Raw genomic sequence first — 19,592 nt, 5'->3', positions numbered from 1 at the left:
GCTGCTGCAGATTTTGCAAAAGATTTGGTCTATAAGCAATAAGCGTTTTGTGTTTTGTTAATTGAATTTAAAATTTGTCTCAAATTTTCTTTAAAAAATCAAGTAAATTAAATTTTACAGTGTGTTATCATTTAAAATACTTCAAAGTCTGAAAGCTTATATAATTCAGTGAATAAGATGTGAAGTGTCCTATGGATTCTACTTCTCTTTTTTTCCCCCAATTATTTGCGTGAAAAAACAAAAAAATAATTCGAGGCGTTGGATTGTACTACTTTGACGATCGCAAATGCATTATGAGCCCTCAGTTACAAGGCGCCCGCAATAGAACATGGCTCTTATTATGTGCAAAAAATAAAACAATTTTTACGATCAACAGACCGTTCTCAGTCTCAGCACACTGTCGTTTTCCTCTGAATCATCGCCATTTCTGATTTCACTAGAAACCCCATCCCAAAGGTTCTGATTTTCATGATTAGGGTTAGGGTTTTAGCATTTTGCGCGCACACTAAGAAAAAGGGAAAGAATGAGGCAGCCCTATAACTACAATCACCAGGTTCATCAATCTCAAAGAAGTGCATTTGCCGCGCTTTTCCTTGTTCTCTTGCCAATTTTTTTCCCAAATCTCTTCGCCCCTCTGGGACGCGCTTCTCCCTCTTTGTTCTCCGTAATTCTTCATTTTACGATTACTGTTTTCTTTTTTTCTTTTACCATGATTTGTTTAAGAATTAAATAATTAATTGAAAGAACTGTTTCTTTCCAGGAATGGAATGCTCCGAAACCAAGGCACTTGTCTTTACTTGAGGTCGCTTTACATTGGAAAACTGTTAGTATCCTTTCTAGTTTGTTTTTAGTTCAATGAATTTGTTTATTTACTGGTTAAAAGTCTTCGAATTTCAATACTACGTTTCTTAATGTTCTGTACTTTCAGCCGATTAAACAACAGTTCGATCTCTGGTCTCCCTTGCCAAATCAAGGATGGAAACCTTGCATCGACTCTGCCGATACCCCATGTAAGTGTTTGAAGTTTATATTATGAGATTCTTGGATTTGATCATTAATTGGACCTCAAAAATGAATGAGATGGGAATTTAAAAAAAAAAAAACTAATAATAAGCTTGTTTCCACTTCTTGAAGCACTGCCAGAGAGATCTCAGGGGTATATTCAGGTATTTCTTGATGGAGGATTGAACCAGCAAAGAATGGGGGTGAGTTCATGAATAGCTAATGCTAATGCATGTCTTTTTCTGTTTAATTTTAATGCTTTAATTTTTTTTACTTATTTATTTATTGTTACCAAGATATGTGATGCAGTTGCTGTCGCTAAAATATTGAATGCGACACTGGTGATACCGCACCTTGAAGTCAATCTTGTTTGGCAAGATTCAAGGTATTTCATGAGCAAGATATTCTGCCTCTTATAGGTTTTTTTTTTTAATTATTATTATCTTATCTTTTAATCTGATGAGATTTGGTGGTTTGCTTTTGCAGTTCATTCACAGATATATTTGATGTGGATCACTTTATCAATGTCCTTCAAGATGAAGTTTCTATAGTTAAAGAGTTGCCTAGAGAATATTCTTGGAGCTCACGGGAATATTATGCTACAGGTATAAGAGCTACTAGAATCAAAACAGCACCTATTCATGCTTCAGCTGACTGGTATCTGGAAAATGTGTTGCCTGTTATGCGAAGGTAAAGCTTTGAGCACCAAATACCATTTTCTTTGGTAAATTAGTAATATTTTCAGCCCTTATGTGACATATCCACTTGGTGACTAATAGTCCTGGAAATCTCTGCACTTGTGTGTGCAGTTCAGCTACTTCAAAAAAAACAATATTGTTTATGATAGTTGACAAATCTTTATGGATGCAGTTATGGGATTGCTGCTATATCGCCATTCTCCCATCGGCTAGCGTTTGACAAGTTGCCTGTGGAAATCCAACATTTACGTTGTAAAGTAAACTTCGAAGCTTTAGCTTTTGTTCCTCGGATAAGATTAATTGGAGAGACCCTTGTTAATCGACTCCGTGATCCTTCTGGGAAGCTTCAAGCATCAGGCACTGAGGTTCTACGAGAGAGAACAGATGATACAGAGAAAGAGAGAGCTGGAAAGTTTGTTGTATTACATCTTCGCTTTGACAAAGTATGAACCCCAACTCTTTTAAATAATTAGTAAACCGATTTATAATCTAATTTGTAGTGTTCCTAGAGCCTCTTAGGCTAAAAGTAGATGTTGCTTAGTCCTTTTATAACTGAAAAGAATGCACTCTGATTAAATAATTTCTCGGGATTGTTCATTGGTGCCCTACATGACGTTGCAGTTGGTAGGATATAAATAATATCAAAAGCATATTTACTTGTATATATCGAGTGCTCTTTTATGGTAGCTTCTGGGTAGGTGATTTATTACACCATATGGTTTGATGAGTGTTGAATCTATGGGTTATTATTGCTTTTTATCAGGATATATATATGTTGTAGCAATTGTAATTACCTTTCTAATTAGACTTTGTGCAGGACATGGCTGCTCATTCAGCTTGCGATTTTGGTGGAGGCAAAGCTGAGAAACTGGCCCTAGCTAAATATCGCCAAGTTTTATGGCAGGGAAGGGTTTTAAACTCTCAATTCACTGATCATGAGCTGAGAAATCAAGGGCGGTGCCCATTGACTCCGGAGGAAATTGGATTGCTGCTAACTGCTTTGGGCTTCAACAATAATACTCACCTCTATCTTGCTTCACACAAAGTCCGCTTTCTTCCTTCTTTCTTAGTTCGTTTGATCTGTCATGTTCTCTAGGTTACATTTGAAAGCTTTTGTTTTCAGTGGGACTATAGTTTAAAAGGAGCATTCCACCCCCCCCCTTTCTTTTTTTCAGGTTTATGGAGGAGAGGCAAGGATCTCAACATTGCGTACAATGTTTCCCCTCATGGAAGATAAGAAGAGCCTTGCTTCAGCGAATGAGCTCGCTGAGGTTGAAGGTAAGGCTTCTTTGATGGCTGCTGTTGATTATTACGTGAGCCTTAAAAGTGACATCTTCATCTCTGCTTCTCCTGGAAACATGCACAATGCTCTGGTAAGAATCTCCTTTTAAGGTTCCCTTACAAATTTCTGCTTTTTTATTGTATTTGAGTGTCCTACATAGGACAAATTTCATAAATGAGAGCTCGTATATATCTGTTTTCAGCTTGGACATCGAGCTTACTTGAACTTGAAAACCATTCGACCGAACATGTTACTGCTGGGCCCACTATTCCTGAACAAAACCATAGAGTGGTCTGAGTTTCAGCATGCGGTTATTAATGGACATAAAAATAGGCAAGGCCAAACGAGGTTAAGAAAGGAGAAGCAATCTATATATACATATCCAGCCCCAGATTGCATGTGTAGAGCTTAAACTTCGTAAACATTATGGTATGAAGCTATTTTATGTGTCTTTTCTGTTTGCCAATATTTTCTGATATTTTTCATCGTGCTTTTTTTAACCCAGATGAGTTTTTATGGCATTAAAATCAAATGATCATGTATTTTTTATACTCTGTATTGCACATTTGCTGAGAGTATAGGTCGAGGAAGTGATAATATTCTGAATTATTCGAGGATTATGTTGAAACATAAGGAAAACCAACCTTAATTCTTTTATTTATTTAATAATTTTCAGTTAGCAGTTATTTATTCACTGTTTTTTTTTCTTTGGTCAGTCTTAACTTCAAATTTTCATCTTATCTACTTTACCCTTAACGTTCGATCACATTTGATTCGCTATGATAGTGTTAGCAAGAAAAAGGAAGGCTGACTTGGGGAAAAGCTATTAACCGTTTGTGTTTGATTCAGCTGCCACTTGGGTTTCAATAAAATGGCTTAGAAACGTATTGGGTCAATAGTAATTACATTTTATTCATATTATATTAGAAGCTTAAATGCAAAATTGGCGTTCCAAACTCTATTGCTTTTTTTCACTTTTAAGGGTTTGTTTATTAATTAATTTTGTCTCATTTTATTTCATTACTTGATACCAATCAATAAAAATATCAAGGCAAATGAGATGAGATTAATAGTTTTAGTATAGTGTTCAAGTGAGAAAAGTGGTGAAGTTTTAAGAGTTTATTCTGTAGATTAAGGCAAATATAATCTATGAGTGAATAAAATAGTAATAAAAATTACGTGAGCGACAGATAAATAGTGTTTTTTAAAAAAATAAAATACTAATAAGATAACGTGGGTGAGAAATTGAAACCGGAAATTTTATTTAAAAGGATAGAATATTAAAATTTCTATGGAACTAGAATTGAGGAACAATGGAAAGTTATAGGTGAATTGTTTTATTATTTAAATACTTGTAATATATTTAGCGTTATTAATAACATTTACATATATATATTTTTAAATATATATTTTTAATTTTCAATTAAGTTGGTGTCTCGTTAATCACGTGACACCAACTCAATATTAGTATTTTATGTAAATTTTTCTTATATAATTCTTAAATATCCACGAGAGTATGGGGTAATTTGCTATTTATTTTGAAAGGTAATGATATTTGTACTATTATTTAAATTTATAATTGAGTTAATACGTAAATGATTAGATTTTAAAACATAAGTCATGTTATATAAATAATTTATTTTATTTTAAAATAACTCTCCTAAAAATTTTAACTTGATTGTACAAGGTTTCTTTTATTTTAACATTGGGAGCATAATGGAAATTTAATTAATAAAATTATTTACATATTTATGACTTTATTAATGATTACTATTTAAAAAAAAACATTGCTTAAATATTTCTTTATTCTTTTCACCCATTAGATTGTATAATATTAATGTGTTTGCCTTCACTAATAAATGAAAACCAGATTACAAATGATAGAATTTAAAATATTTGTTCTTTTCAGTTTTCTTCAAATATAGCCTTCTATTTACAGGAAAAGAAACCAAAACATGTAATCAAAATTCACCAAACAAGAATAAAAAAACAGAAGGAGTGTAAAACAAAAAGGATAAAAATCGTTGGCACTATATTTATAGTGTAAGAAATTGCTCAAATATATAAAGCTCCTCAACGAACGACCCCCAATTTTAAAGCCAAGCCCAGTTTGCATTGATGGACCCTACGTTCAGACTTAAAGACGTTATTATTTATTTAATAAAAAATAATCACGTGGATTTCACGTGACTCAACCCCCCTCTCTCTCATCGAACAAATTTGAATTCGGACCTGAGCGCCTTTTCTCAAATCCAGTTTATTTTTTCAAATGCTTAAAAAGTTTCCCCATTTGCCTCGATCGTTCAAATCCCCTGCCCCCTTTTTTGTCCCTTCCAAATTCAAATTTCAACGTCTCAGAAATCAAACCAAAAAAAAAAAAAAAAGGAAATATCTCAAATCTCCTTCAGGTAATTCCATTCTCCTATCAAATTAATCTTTTCTGTTCGTATCTCTTATATTCTTCGTATAATCTCCTATCAGATCTGATGTGTTGATTTTGAGTGATTCAAAAGATGATTTGATAGTTTATTCTTAAAGGTTTTCGTGGCATTGTTTTCAGATTTGGATCGCATTACATTAAGAGATGGATAACTCGGAATCCGTGAGAGTCGCCGTTAATATTCGGCCGTTGATTACCACAGAGCTTCTCAATGGATGTACGGATTGCATCACTGTCGTTCCCGGCGAACCTCAGGTATTATTAATCTGTAACATTTATCTCGTGAATTTGAAATGAAAATGGATGTTTGGAGTCTTATCTTGATGAAGATTTGTTTTTTAATTCTTTTTTATCCAAACACTTATAGGTTCATATTGGATCACATGCTTTTACCTATGATTATGTTTATGGTGGAGCGGGATCGCCTTCTTCAGCTATTTTTGATGATTGCGTTGCTCCATTGGTTGATGCACTTTTTCATGGTTATAATGCTACTGTACTTGCATATGGTCAGGTTAGTTTCATCTTGTTACAGTCGGTGCTTTATTATTACTATTAGTTTTCTTTTCTCCATCACATTTTATAATTGACTGACAATAGTGTTGTATTTCGGGGGGTTTTTAGACGGGTTCTGGTAAAACTTATACTATGGGAACCAACTACACTGGAGAAGGAAGTAATGGTGGGATTATACCCAAAGTAATGGAAACTATGTTTAAAAGAGTCGAGGCAACCAAGCATTCCACGGAAATTTTGATTAGAGTATCATTTATTGAGGTAATTGGATAAAATAATCCTTGTACTTGTTTTTTCTTAGTGATTTGTTAATTTGCTTATCTGTGATATTTGAATTTGACAGATATTTAAAGAAGAAGTGTTCGATTTACTTGACTCAAATCCAGCTACTTTGTCTAAAGCTGAAGGGGCGCCTTTTTCCAAGCCTACAGCTCCTGGAAGACTTCCGATACAAATTAGAGAAACAGTGAACGGAGGAATAACACTTGCTGGAGTGACTGAGGCAGAAGTTCGGACAAAAGAAGAGATGGCATCATACTTGTCACGAGGTTCTTTATCTCGTGCAACAGGAAGTACCAACATGAATAGTCAGTCAAGGTGAACGTCATAACGCTAAATCTTTCAGCAGCCTTTACCTTTCTTTTTTCTTACCAGGAATAGTTTTCTGTTTGATTTAAAATAATTTGCTTCTTTGCAAATTAGCATTTTTTTTCTTTTTTAAATAACAAAATATATGAACATGTTCTAAAATTGTTTTTTGATAAGGATGGAATGATTATTTTATTTACATGTTTTACATAATCATATATCGTTTTTCTTTATGAAATAATGAAAGGTATGAAGTTCTGCAATTGGCTTTTTATCTTGCTTTACTTAATTCTTAGATAAGGATAGAATGATTATTTTGTATACTTGTTTTACATAATCATACATCAATTTAATTCCATTATATTTTGTAAATTTGTTCTCATGTCAAGTTCATTGTTCATTATATTGTTTCTAGTCGCTCACATGCCATCTTTACAATAACCCTGGAGCAAAAAAAGATTGCTAGTTGCCCAAATGGGGTAAATGATGATATTAGTGATGACATCTTATGTGCAAAGCTTCATTTAGTGGACCTTGCTGGCTCAGAACGTGCAAAAAGAACAGGTGCTGATGGCATGCGCTTTAAAGAAGGTATCTCTGATTTTCCATTTTCCAAAGCTTCATGTATTAAAATAGCGATAGGTTCTATCAGTAAGTATTGGCATGAACTTTGTGCTTGTTATCTAAAACTTTGACATTTTGTTTTTTCAGGCATTCATATCAATAAAGGTTTACTAGCTCTAGGGAATGTCATTAGTGCCTTGGGTGATGAGAAGAAGAGGAAAGAAGGGGGACATGTCCCATATCGTGATAGCAAGTTGACACGCTTGTTGCAGGCATGTCCATTTGTTATTCTAATTTCAGCAATTTGTTTCAAATGGTGATATATCTGGTTGTTTGTGTATAATCATTCAAACTAGTTGTTTTAATTGGATCGTTTCACTTTTTTGAAGTAGACTGTCTTTTCAGAAAAATTGGACAACATAAATCAATTTGTTATCAGTCAATTCAATTAGTCTTTAGGTTTAATGCATTGAAATGTTCAATAAATCTGTAACGCTTAGACTTTTGTTAAGCAACAAACAATTGGGAAGTGAGCTCATTCTACTTATAGTACATTTTATACATTAACAACTGACAACATTGATGACTAGAAAATTGGTATTTGTATGTCAAGCAAAAGACGAACACATTCAGTTTTCTTCTATAAGACTACCACTTGGATGTCGTGATTTTTGTGTTTCCTTGGATCTGGAATGTGATTAGTCTTGCGTTGTATGGCTATAATTCTCCCTTTTTTTTTTAACCAAATTCTCTCTCTCTCTCTGTGTGTGTGTGTATTATAGATGTCCTTAACTGAAATACCTACTCCAGAAAGAAATTTTACATTTGCTGATGGAAATTTAAATTCACAGGATTCACTTGGTGGAAACAGCAAAACGGTGATGATTGGTATGCAGTTAAATATTTTAGAGCGTTAAATAGTTGGCATTATTGTTATATGCTAGTACCAGATTTTTGCTTTGAATTTCTTTACTTCGTTTAAGTATTGTTTCTTTCTACATGTGATTGCAGCTTGTGTTAGTCCGGCTGATACCAATGCTGAAGAAACCCTAAACACTTTGAAGTATGCCAATCGTGCTCGAAACATTCAGAATAAGGCAGTTGTAAGTACTAGTGTTTACCTGCTTTCCAGAAGAAAACCTGTTTTATTGGTTTTATAAGTCTCATTCTGACTATCTCATCACTTTACTTGATCAGATAAACCGTGATCCAATGGCAGCTCAGTTGCAAAGAATGCGGAGCCAAATTGAGCAATTGCAAGCTGAGCTTTTGTTTTATCGTGGTGATGGCCAAGCACCATTTGATGAACTTCAGGTTATATCATATAGAAATTGAAAATACTTCTATTGACTTTCTTAACCTAGATGCTTAAAGTAAGTTTCTTGGTTTCTAGATTCTCAAGCACAAGGTATCTTTACTTGAAGCTAGCAATTCAGAACTACAACGAGAGCTTCAAGAACGTAGGCTCACTAGTGAACAATTAGCCCAGCGTGCACTTGATGCTCAGGTGTCTTTCTGTTTTCTTTTTTGTTTTCAAATGTATACTGGTCAAATGCACTATTAAATATCATGCATATTTAATATTTCAGGTTGAGAAAGACAAACTAGTAATGCAAATTGAATCTGTTCGTAATGGTAAATCGTGGGAGGAGGTTGACTCTAATCAGAATCAGGTAACGTCTTTGCTTAGCTATTAAATCTAGCAGTTGAGGAACATAATCTTGGTTGACATGTGTATTTGCATTATTGCAGGATCTTAATTTAATGAAAACTTATGTGTTGAAAATTCAAGAGTTAGAAGGAGAACTGATACGCTTGAAAAGCGTAAATAGCTCAAAGCGTAGCCGGTTTTCGGACTGTGTTGATTCCGATGATGATGGAACCTCAAAAAATTCATTATTTTCTTCTGAAAATGGTTATTTATCTTCAGGTATATTAGCAAAGTAGCGACCTTGCTGCTAACTGTTCATTATTTCTGTTGATGCTCACTTCATTTGTTTGTTAAAAATTTTCTACCTGTTCGTTACAAGATGTTCCAAGTGTTATTACATTTTTGAAAAGCAAATAAATAGTATAGTCCCCCTCCAAAGTTTTTCTTTCTTCCTTGTCATTTTCTTTTCTCACGTCTAAATCTCATATGGAAGTTCTAATTGAATTTCACTTAAAACACGTTTGTCTTATCCCTTGAATTTAATGGTTTTGTCCATTCACATAACTGATTACTATAAGAAGCCTTAGTAAGGATTGACCTTGATGATTCTGAAGCATCAATGCGCATCTTGTCATATTGATATTCTAATGGTTATTGGGCACATATTTATTTGGAGAATGTAATCTCTTCTACGAGACATATCATTTAAGCATTTTATATCATATAAGTTCATCCCTGTTGCTCTTCCAATCTATTTCCAACTTCTGACGATGAGCATACCACGGCTCTAATGCAGATAAGAATAATTCTTTCTTCCTGTGCAGATGAGATTGAGGATAATCAAGCGGAACTTGAACATACTTCCCTCCAAGAAAAATTGGACAAAGAACTTAAGGAGTTGGACAAAAGACTTGAACAGAAAGAGGTACGCGTGGCTTGGATTATTAACCAAAGATTTGGTACTAGTAGTCGTAAATATTCAAGAATATCAGTCAATACATTTCTTTCTTTTTTTTTTTTTTTTTTGGCTTCCTCAAAACCATCAGTATTTCCCTAACATCTTTCTATTTCTTCAAGGCTGAAATGAAGCGTTTTGCAAATTCTGACACCTCAGTTCTTAAACAACATTATGAGAAGAAAGTTAATGAGTTGGAACAAGAGAAAAGGGCTTTGCAGGTTAGTCCCCTACTGAAAGTTATTGTGTTACTTTTTGATTAGGGTCATCCTATAATATCAATTCCTTTTGTTTCTATTTGTCAATCGACAGAGAGAAATTGAGGACCTCAGGCACAATCTTGCTGATATTTCTTCTACTTCTGATGATGGTACTCAAAAGTTAAAGGAAGAATACCTACAGAAGTTGACTGCCCTTGAGGCACAGGTGAGTTTTGGATTTATTTCTCCCTGTTAGCAGCGGCTGTCAGTTTCTAGATTAATGTTCTGCTTTGCAGGTTGCCGAGTTGAAGAGGAAGCAAGATGCACAAGCTCAACTTTTAAGACAGAAACAAAAAAGTGATGAAGCAGCAAGGAGACTTCAAGATGAGATTCACAGAATCAAATCTCAGAAGGTAAATCCCAATCCCCATGCTCTCCAATTTTAATCTTAAAAACTCAAATTGTTTCTGCAAAATAGGGATAAGATTCTTGCAACCAATACCCATGCAAATGTCCATTTTTAGGTTCAATTACAACATAAGATCAAGCAAGAATCTGAGCAGTTCAGGTTATGGAAACAATCACGAGAGAAAGAGGTTCTTCAGGTACTTGCAGATATGATATAATGCATATTTAATTTATGGTTATGTTATGTGATAGACGTTTCTAATTTGAATAGATCTTACGTTTGAACCGCAGTGCTCCTCTTGCACCATAATATAATATAAAAATATACATATAATAGGAGCTGCTTTCAAATGCTAAAGGGAATGTGGTTGCTACTTGTTCCTAAGGCTTACGGTTATCACTAAGTAGAAATTTAGTGTTATTACTCTCTCTTTTTGAAATTTAGGGTGTTCTATAATTTAGATAATTATAGCTACAGTTTTTTAAAAATATTTTAACTATAAGTTTTCTCTTTTTCTTAATAACTAGCTTAAGAAGGAGGGAAGGAGAAATGAGTATGAGATGCACAAGCTCTTAGCTTTGAACCAGAGGCAAAAGATGGTAAGATTTATTTTCCACATGGAAAGTCTTTTGATCATTCTAATTCTAGTGAACTTATCTCACACTTTGCATATATGGTGTTAGGTTTTGCAAAGAAAGAGTGAAGAAGCTGCTATGGCTACAAAAAGGCTAAAGGAGCTTCTAGAATCTCGAAAGACTTCCTCACGTGAAGCTTCCAGTTAGGATCTTTTTTATGTCTTTGCAGTTTATTTTTGTGAGTACAACTCAATGACAATAAATGTTTCGCATGCAGGTGCTGGAAATGGCAATGGTCCTGGAATTCAGGTATATAACTGGAAACAGATTCAATTATTTTTGCATTTTCTTCGATTGTATTTATAACTGGAAATGGCTCTCTTTTTTATATAATAAGCTTTTCTTCTTTTATAGGCAATAATGCAGACAATTGAGCATGAACTTGAGGTGACAGTGCGTGTACATGAAGTACGTTCCGAGTATGAAAGACAAATGGAAGAGTGAGTTCTCTTGATGACTGGGACAGTTTGTTTAGAAAAAGGCTTTCGGGTTTGGTATCTATTAATTTCTGTAACATAAGATTCCAACTAGGAAGTGGAATCTTTCTTTTGGTACTCTTATTAGAATGTTGTTAAATCTATTAAAATAATGTTTTGTATGTACTATAGGAGGGGGAAGATGGCCAAGGAGGTTGCAAGACTGAAGGAAGAAGCTGAGATACTTAAGCGTGGTGATTTAAGGTTAGAACTTTTGCTTTAGTATATGCTCTTCATAATTTGGATAGTTTTCTTGTTTTTCTCCATACAAGTAAACCAATGGTCAAATACTGACTTTATGCTACCAAATGCAGAGATCATCCCGAGACAATGTCTCCTGGTGCAAGAAACTCCAGGATTTTCGCTCTAGAAAACATGCTTGCTGCTACGTCTAGCACTTTGGTCTCTATGGCCTCACAACTATCCGAAGCTGAAGAGCGTGAACGTGTTTTTAGTGGAAGAGGGCGTTGGAATCATGTCCGCTCTCTTGCTGATGCAAAAAATATTATGAATTATCTATTCAATTTAGCATCAACCTCAAGGTAATGCATCTTTCCAAGTAGAACACTTGCATGCTAATCTTTCCATTTCTTCAACTAATTATTTTGCTGCAACTTTTTGCTTTTGTTATCACGATTGTTAACATGGGTTTTGATGTTCTTTCTTTCAAGGTGCTCATTACGAGATAAGGAAGTTAATTGCAGAGAAAAGGACGCTGAAATAAGAGATCTAAAGGAAAAGGTGGTGAAACTTAGTAGTTTGGCTAGACAACTGGAGGTACAAAAAGCCGATCTTGTTCATCAACTGAAAGTGATGGTTAGTAATTTATTATCGGAGTTCAAGCTATATCTTCAAGGGGAATGTATCATTTGATACATGTTTGTTTATATTATCGATTCCCTTTTCTATGATCTTGATTCTTATTTTGTGTGATCTTGCAGCAGAATGTAACCGCTAAGCATTCCATGAAAGTAAGCATGGATTATTCTGGCATCCCTGACTTCAATGGCGGAAGACATAAGTATGAGTTGCGTAAGCCGGTGGGTGCCACTCCTTTACAACTTTCTATTGCCATTTGCTTGATACTTACTGTAGAACTATTGTTACAGGAATATCGAAGCTCTATGATCTTCACAGAGGACATGGATATATCTGATTCTGAGCATTCAGATATAGATGCACTTGATGATGACGATGATGACGACTGGGTGCAGTCGGACAAAAAGCAAATAAGGAGACGAGCTTCTAAATCTAGGACTTCAAGTTTGGGAGTTCATCAACCAGATACCAATGGCTCAGAAAACAGTAAGGGATGTACTGATGAGGTTACTGGGAAAATTGATGGGATATGCTGCACTTGCAGCCACAAGTCTTCATGCAAAACATCGAAATGCCAATGTAGAGCAAATGGAAGTTCTTGTGGACAGTCATGCGGTTGTACATCAATCAAATGTTCCAATAGAGAAGCAGAAGCAAACAGTGCAAATGATGCTGGAACTAACGAAACGAACAACCTCGTTTCTCAAGGCGCTATGCTGCTCCAGAATGCATTCGGGAGTGAGAAACCAGATGAAACAAATGATGACTTCACTACAAAGCGGAAAGCACTTTCTGATATTGGAAACACAATGGTATCATTTCTAGTCTTCTATGATAAAAACATACGCATCATCGTTTAGCTATGTTACTTCGATTTTTCATTTCTTAAATGTATTCAGGTCCAACACACCCTTGAACATAACATACCAGTGTCTCAACACACCTGAGTCTTAAGTAACATAGTTGTTTTTGTATAATTATCTCATTTTAGTTAGTTGCTTATTTTCTCGACAGCCTAAACCCGATGTACCGAAGCCTAATCGGAGGAAAAAATGGGGGAAATCAATGATTCAGCTGGTTCCTGTTGCTCCACCAGCTTCAGAGCCAGAGAATGCTGCAGCAGCTGATAATCCAGAAAAAATTGAACCTCCCAAAAAACCAGACAATTCGTGTCCAAGTGAATCAGATACCATTCCATTGAAGTTACCAAGAGCAATGCGATCCAATGGCAGCAAATTACTGAGAGAAAGAAATGCTGAGGATGAATCCACCAACACCACCAAGGAACCACCTGCCCTTGTTCCGACCAGTCCTGTTAGACCAACAAGAACCTCGGAAGAGAAAGAGAACTGCCGCCGTTAAAAAAGCATTCACCACTACACTGTCATTAACCGGCTTTGTGAATTTGCGATGCATATCATTTCCATGAAAATGCATTTATTTTGTTTCTTGTTGGAATTTTTTATTATTTTGGGGTTCAATTCTTATAGTCCGTGTACAAGAAAGGATCCAACGTGTAAAGTTGGAATCCTTGAAATGTGTTGATTAATTTGACGTTGTTCACAGTTAAAAAAGACAGATGAAATTGCTGAGGAGTTAAAATCTTGATTGCGAAAAAACGTACTTTGTGTGCACGAAAAGTTAAAACCTTTTTTTATGTAAATCTTCAGATCTGATTTAACTATTTAATTAAAATTTAATGCTATTTTAATTTTACAACTACATTCATTTAACAAATTTGATTTAGTGTATTAATATCAGCTTGTATCTATAATAATATTATGCTAAATAAAAATATTTCACTTGAATTTTAATTTAATTGTGAAACTATCAAAAGTTCTTTTATAAAATGAATAAATATTATTTTGAAATTAATGTGAGAATCATGAACTTGAATACAAACTATCAGTATAACAAATTAATCGTTTCAATTTAACTCATCTTTAATTGTTATTGCCGAAACCATTTTTTTTAAAACAAAAAAATTGACTTTGTTTGAAAATAGAAATTAAAACGGGAGTCGCCACCGATCTTTATTAGGTGTGATCGGATTACTTTTGTTTTAATAAAACATTTTAGTTCACTAAAACGACATTTTTGGTCTACGAAACTTGAAAGAATGGGTTCGGGAGTCGGTTACGTGCAAGGAAGGATTAGCACCCTCGACACGCCCAAAAATTGGTACCGAATTGATTAGTTAGTGTCTTAATGTCGAAAACGAAAAAAATCAAGAATGAATTTGAAATACGATCTTTTCTATTAATATTGATTTTAAAATTCTTCAATTAGCTTAAAACAATTTGTTTAAAAATTTTCTTATCTCGAGATATCGGAGTATCACATCCCGTAAGTTAGGACACAATACCATGAATTCCCGAGCACAAGGTCATCTTTTAATTTAAATGAGAGTTTCGTGTGTTTTAAAACTCGAAAAGAATATTTAGCTATTTAGAAATAACGAGAAAATCGAAACCCCGTAAGTTAGGGCACAATTCCTCGATGTCTCAAAATGCATAACATTGCCTGATTTGGAAAATTTTGTTTTTGAATAGTAGCGAATGTAATATTTAAAACAACAAATGTTATTTATTTAGGTTAAAATCAAACGATTTGTTGGATAAATGTATTGGGGTCTAATTTGAGGCAATGATATGAAATAAAATACAATTAGCATGAGACGAATATACATGGATACAACATTACACGAATAAATAATAATGCAAAAATGCGAGATAAATGAATTAAAATACATACAATGGCAATAGTCAAACAATGTATAAATATTAACGCTAACAATTAAATATTAACATTAATAATTAAAAGCAATGAAACGAACATCATATATAGCAAGCTAAAAATATTATGAAACCAATTGAAGTGAATATGACTATAAAAATAATGACAACTTAGTTGAAAACAAATGATGCAAAAAAAAAAAAGTTTTCAAATCAACAAACATAAAGTAATTTAAAATGGATATAATATACCTATAAAATTTAATTAAATAATTTACAAAATAGTAAGATAAATAACAAACTTAATATGAGTAATAACGAAAGGAAAAAATTTTACAATAAATGAACAAGGTTTGAGATAAGTACATAAAATGATTTTAAAATGAGTAATGTATAAATCAATTTAGAATAATATTTAATAAGTTCAAAATGTATAATATGTACAGCATTAAAATTGACCATGTAAATATATTTTGTGATGATAATTTAAATATAATGTATAAAGAATTATTTGAAATATGTAATATGTAATAACTAAGAAATAAACAATATAATTTGAAATAAATAAAAGGCAACAACAGTTTTTCTAAAGAATAACAAATATATAAAAAACTTGAAATAAATGGTATATATACATATAATGGGCAAGGCGTATAAAATAAACAATACATGTAAAATAGATTAGGATAAAATATACACATAAAGCAAAATAAAAGAGATAATAAACATTTGAATAAACAGCACATTAAAATAAGTTAAAGTTGATGTAAAATAAGTAACCTATAAGATATTTAAAACCATATAATAAAACATTTTTAAAAAAAAGAAGTGATTAGTAGATGATTTAAATAAATTTAGGATGTGATTGAAAACAAATCAAAATTTGAGGTATAGATCATACATAACATAAAGCTGCCAGGGACCTCAAATAAACACGCTTAAATTTGTGAGGGCAAAATGGGACAATATCCCAAGCCCAAACGTGCACTTGAAGCCCCACAGAACAGAGGATTGATTTAAAAAAAAAAAAGCAATATCTGATGGTCAAATTAAGAGAAAAAGAGAAACTAAAATAGGGCTTGATCGAAGGACACTAAAAGATGGAGGGACTTCATGTGCAGATATCCCAATAATTGAGGATGCACAAGTCCACATCCCACCAAACACGTTCTTTTTCATTTGATTTTTTTTTTTAAAAAAAAACAAAACCCCTTTTTTACTTCACTTTAGCCAATTTTTTTTACAAAATCAAAAGCCCCCCTATTGTCCATTTATTCTCTGCTAGAGTTTCTTTTGAAACCCCTCATTGCTGCCATCTAACTGCCATACCACCACCACATCTGGTGGCCAGCAAGGTGTTGAAAGGGGCCCTTTTCTAGCTCCCGTTTGGAGCATCGTTGAAAACCATGAAACCAAAACTCAAAGATGCCGAAAGAGAGGAGATTTTCAGCCCCTCTTGGACCCGATTTCAGCGACGGCGAAGGAGAGGAGGGCTCCGACGACGCGGCTGCGGGAGTCTCCGGTAAGCTCTTTCCTTTTACTATTTGTTATTTAAAATAGATTTTTACAAACACAAAAAAAATAAAAATAAAAATAAAAATAAAAGAAGGAACAGGAAATCGAAAGGTGAAAAAAAGAAAAGAAAAAAAGAAATCAAATCCACCTTTGCCTTTGCTTCTGTTCTGCTTTTTTATTGCTTAATCTGTGTCCAAAAAATACAAAGAGATCCGAAAACGTTCTTATAGCCGAAAATCAACATTTTCGTTTATGTTCTTTTGTTTTTTTTGCTATTTACTTCACTATTGCTTTGTGTTAATTTCCCTCTGCAGGTGTCAGAGGCGTGGAAGGCTGGTGGTTGGCTCGAGGGGAGGCCAAGGGTTTGGCAGCATGCGTGGCTAGGTAAAATTGGCTATAATAGGGTAATTGATTAGTTTAGATAATGGGCTAATAGGGTTTTGATTTATTTTTGGTTTTAATCTATAATGAGCCATTTATTTTGGACTTTTAATTTGGGTTTTATTATTTTGTAGGCCAGACCAAAATTGGCTATAACAGTTATTATAAATTTTTACACGATTTTTCACTTATATAATTAGTATACCACCATAATCTAATCTATTTAAGTGTTTCATTAAGTTGATGTCGTGAGTTTAGACACTGATTTAATTATAAAATTACTAAAATACTCTGTAGATGAAGTTATATTTTATGTTCTTTTGTCTTCTTATATAATAAATCAATTAAAATTTAAACTTAAAACTTCGTCATGGTAAACAATTAACTTTTTCATTATATCAAAACATCAATTGATTTTTATGTAAAACTTCAACAAATATATTTATTAGATTATCATAAGTTCAGTTCAAAGCTCCATACCAAATTGAAGGATAAGGATTGAAACTACTGTAGCATGTTATGCCAGGCTACTGAGTAGACACTACCTTATAGCTACAACAATTAAATCATAAGTTTATAAATCCTAAAGTTCATGGTCTAAGTTTTATTGTGCAGGATCCATGAGAATATAGTAAACACAGAGCATACTCAAAGCTCATTAGAGATTCACATGCTTGAGAGAAAAACATTGGATATTTTGTTCTCATACTTGTTCTGCCCTTCATTTACAAACTTCCTCTGGAGCATTACATATTACAATTTTAAAAACAGTAAAAATTCCTGATAGATAGAATTCTTGATATATTTGAAATACAGTAAAAATTCCTGACATATTAAAATAAAAGTAAAATAAAGAAACTACTAAGTTATCTGAGGTTTCATCATTCAGCTAGATTTTCCTCCATTCCTTTTCCATTTTTAGCACGACATCCAACTCTACATCAACATTTGTTTTCAAGGTCAATATCTTCATTTTTTATTGGGATAATGATTTATCTATTTTATCATTTTAAATATAAATTAATTATAATATTCTTTGTGCATCACTTTAATTCATATTTTTTAACTACTCATTTACTCATCACAGTTGCTATTGGACAGCCAGCAAATACCGGCCGCATTGATTTCTTCTTCTCGGATAGGGTAAATTATACATATAGTCACTAAATTTTCATAAATTTTCATTTTAGGCACTTAAAATAAAAAGTTTACAATTTAAGTGCCCACGTCACATAATTTGATCATTTTGATTACTGCCTTTAAAATCACAAACAGCAAGCTGGTGTGACATTCAAAAAATTTATAATAACAAATTTAGTCCTCAAATTTTATATATTATATCGATTTAGTCATAATTTTAAAAATTAACTCTCAAAATTACAGATGTTCTTAATTTAATCTTAATTCTAAAAAATTAAAAATTATATATGCAAATAAATAATTTTTAAAAATATAGTAATAAATTTAAATTTTATATTAATATATATATTAATATTAAATAAAATAAAATCCCCACATCACCGTCCCCACTCCCCACTCCCTCCCCCACCACCATCCCTCCCCATCCAGAACATGACAATAAAATAAAATAGGTGAATTGTCCAAGTTTATAGCATTGCTTTTTCTCTCTAAATTTTCTCAATAAGCTAAACAGACCATGACGATGACAATTAAAAGTGAGTTATAGGGCATTTGTCTTAGTGAAATAAGTTCGAAAATAATTATTAAAAATAATTTTGAGTTTAGTAATGTGTTTAGTTAGACTTTAATTAAGTCAAATTAGTTCAATTTAGAGAAAATAGTAAAAAGGATTAAATGAATAAGAGATAAAAATTAAATTATAGATTAAAAGAAAGTATAAAGGGCCAAAATGAGAATTAAGCCAATTCTTAAATATGAGGCGGCATAAGTTTATTGAATTGAAGATATTACATAATATTTAATTAAAAATTATTAAGGTTTAATATTAAATAATAATAATAATAATTATTATTATATTATGAAATAAGTTAAATAAAGACAAATGTATGGTAATGATTTAATACAAGTGTATTAATAGAAATATATTTTGTGATATTTTATTTAATTAGTAAAAGATATTTATTAGATAAAATAATTAAGTTGTGAGATTTTTTTGTGTAATGAACAAATTAGATAGTGACATTTATAATAATGTGAATATATACATTTGTATTATATTTATTTATTTACTTGAAAATTAGATAATTAATAATTAAATAATTATATTAGGAGATTTTTATCAGTAAATAAATTGAAAGTATGACAATTGTATGGTATTGATATTGTAAAATGTACAAAAATATATGTGTACAATTTTAGTATTTATACTTGTTATTAAAATAAATTATAATTTATATTAATTATATTATAAGATTTTGTATGATAAATAAATAAAAGAAAGACAAATGGATGGTCATGATAATATACAAATGTAACAATATTTATAAGTGTACGTTTATAATATATGTATTTGTGTATTAAATAGATATTTAATATATTTATTATTTAATTAATTGATACTATATTATATTAATGAATAAATTAATAAATTGAAAAATGTAAGGTGATAGTAAAATACAAGTGTAATAAATCATATACATATAATTGTAATATATTTATTTATTTACTTATTATTTAAGAAATAATAATATTTATTAAGTTAATATAATAAAATAATAAACAAAAGTAAAATAAAAAGTAACAAA

The 19,592-nt window shown here is 32.2% G+C and overlaps 2 protein-coding genes across 4 annotated transcripts; both read left to right on the top strand.

Moving 5' to 3' along the window:
• The first annotated feature begins 173 nt into the window (after positions 1 to 173).
• On the top strand, positions 174 to 3,668 carry LOC108452958 (O-fucosyltransferase 31). 2 transcript variants are annotated; one of them, XM_053028258.1, is made up of 10 exons: positions 174 to 553; positions 761 to 823; positions 929 to 1,010; positions 1,135 to 1,205; positions 1,299 to 1,387; positions 1,489 to 1,692; positions 1,873 to 2,143; positions 2,518 to 2,745; positions 2,876 to 3,073; positions 3,185 to 3,668. In XM_053028258.1, the coding sequence occupies exons 1-10, from the start codon at positions 524 to 526 to the stop codon at positions 3,392 to 3,394; spliced, it is 1,446 nt and encodes a 481-aa protein (XP_052884218.1). In that variant the 5' UTR covers positions 174 to 523; the 3' UTR covers positions 3,395 to 3,668. The 2 variants fall into 2 exon arrangements, with proteins under 2 accessions (XP_052884218.1, XP_017606269.1); XM_017750780.2 differs by having other exon boundaries at positions 174 to 664.
• Positions 3,669 to 5,204: 1,536 nt separating this feature from the next.
• Positions 5,205 to 13,930, top strand: LOC108453649 (kinesin-like protein KIN-4C). 2 transcript variants are annotated; one of them, XM_017751882.2, is made up of 28 exons: positions 5,205 to 5,390; positions 5,543 to 5,677; positions 5,790 to 5,936; positions 6,047 to 6,199; positions 6,282 to 6,535; positions 6,942 to 7,117; positions 7,238 to 7,362; positions 7,942 to 7,978; positions 8,102 to 8,193; positions 8,288 to 8,404; positions 8,484 to 8,597; positions 8,680 to 8,763; positions 8,843 to 9,020; positions 9,566 to 9,666; positions 9,819 to 9,917; positions 10,009 to 10,122; positions 10,193 to 10,309; positions 10,421 to 10,501; positions 10,833 to 10,904; positions 10,989 to 11,082; positions 11,158 to 11,189; positions 11,295 to 11,380; positions 11,549 to 11,620; positions 11,731 to 11,958; positions 12,088 to 12,232; positions 12,361 to 12,456; positions 12,526 to 13,047; positions 13,250 to 13,930. In XM_017751882.2, exons 2-28 carry the CDS (start codon positions 5,567 to 5,569, stop codon positions 13,595 to 13,597), a joined length of 3,795 nt encoding a protein of 1,264 aa, XP_017607371.1. In that variant the 5' UTR covers positions 5,205 to 5,390; positions 5,543 to 5,566; the 3' UTR covers positions 13,598 to 13,930. The 2 variants fall into 2 exon arrangements, with proteins under 2 accessions (XP_017607371.1, XP_017607370.1); XM_017751881.2 differs by having other exon boundaries at positions 12,358 to 12,456.
• Positions 13,931 to 19,592: the final 5,662 nt, after the last annotated feature.

Source organism: Gossypium arboreum, chromosome 5 (genome assembly GCF_025698485.1).
Source record: "Gossypium arboreum isolate Shixiya-1 chromosome 5, ASM2569848v2, whole genome shotgun sequence".
Classification (NCBI taxonomy): Eukaryota; Viridiplantae; Streptophyta; class Magnoliopsida; order Malvales; family Malvaceae; genus Gossypium; species Gossypium arboreum.
The sequence above is the reverse complement of the archived record's forward strand: the minus strand, read 5'-3'. Positions and strand labels throughout refer to the sequence as shown.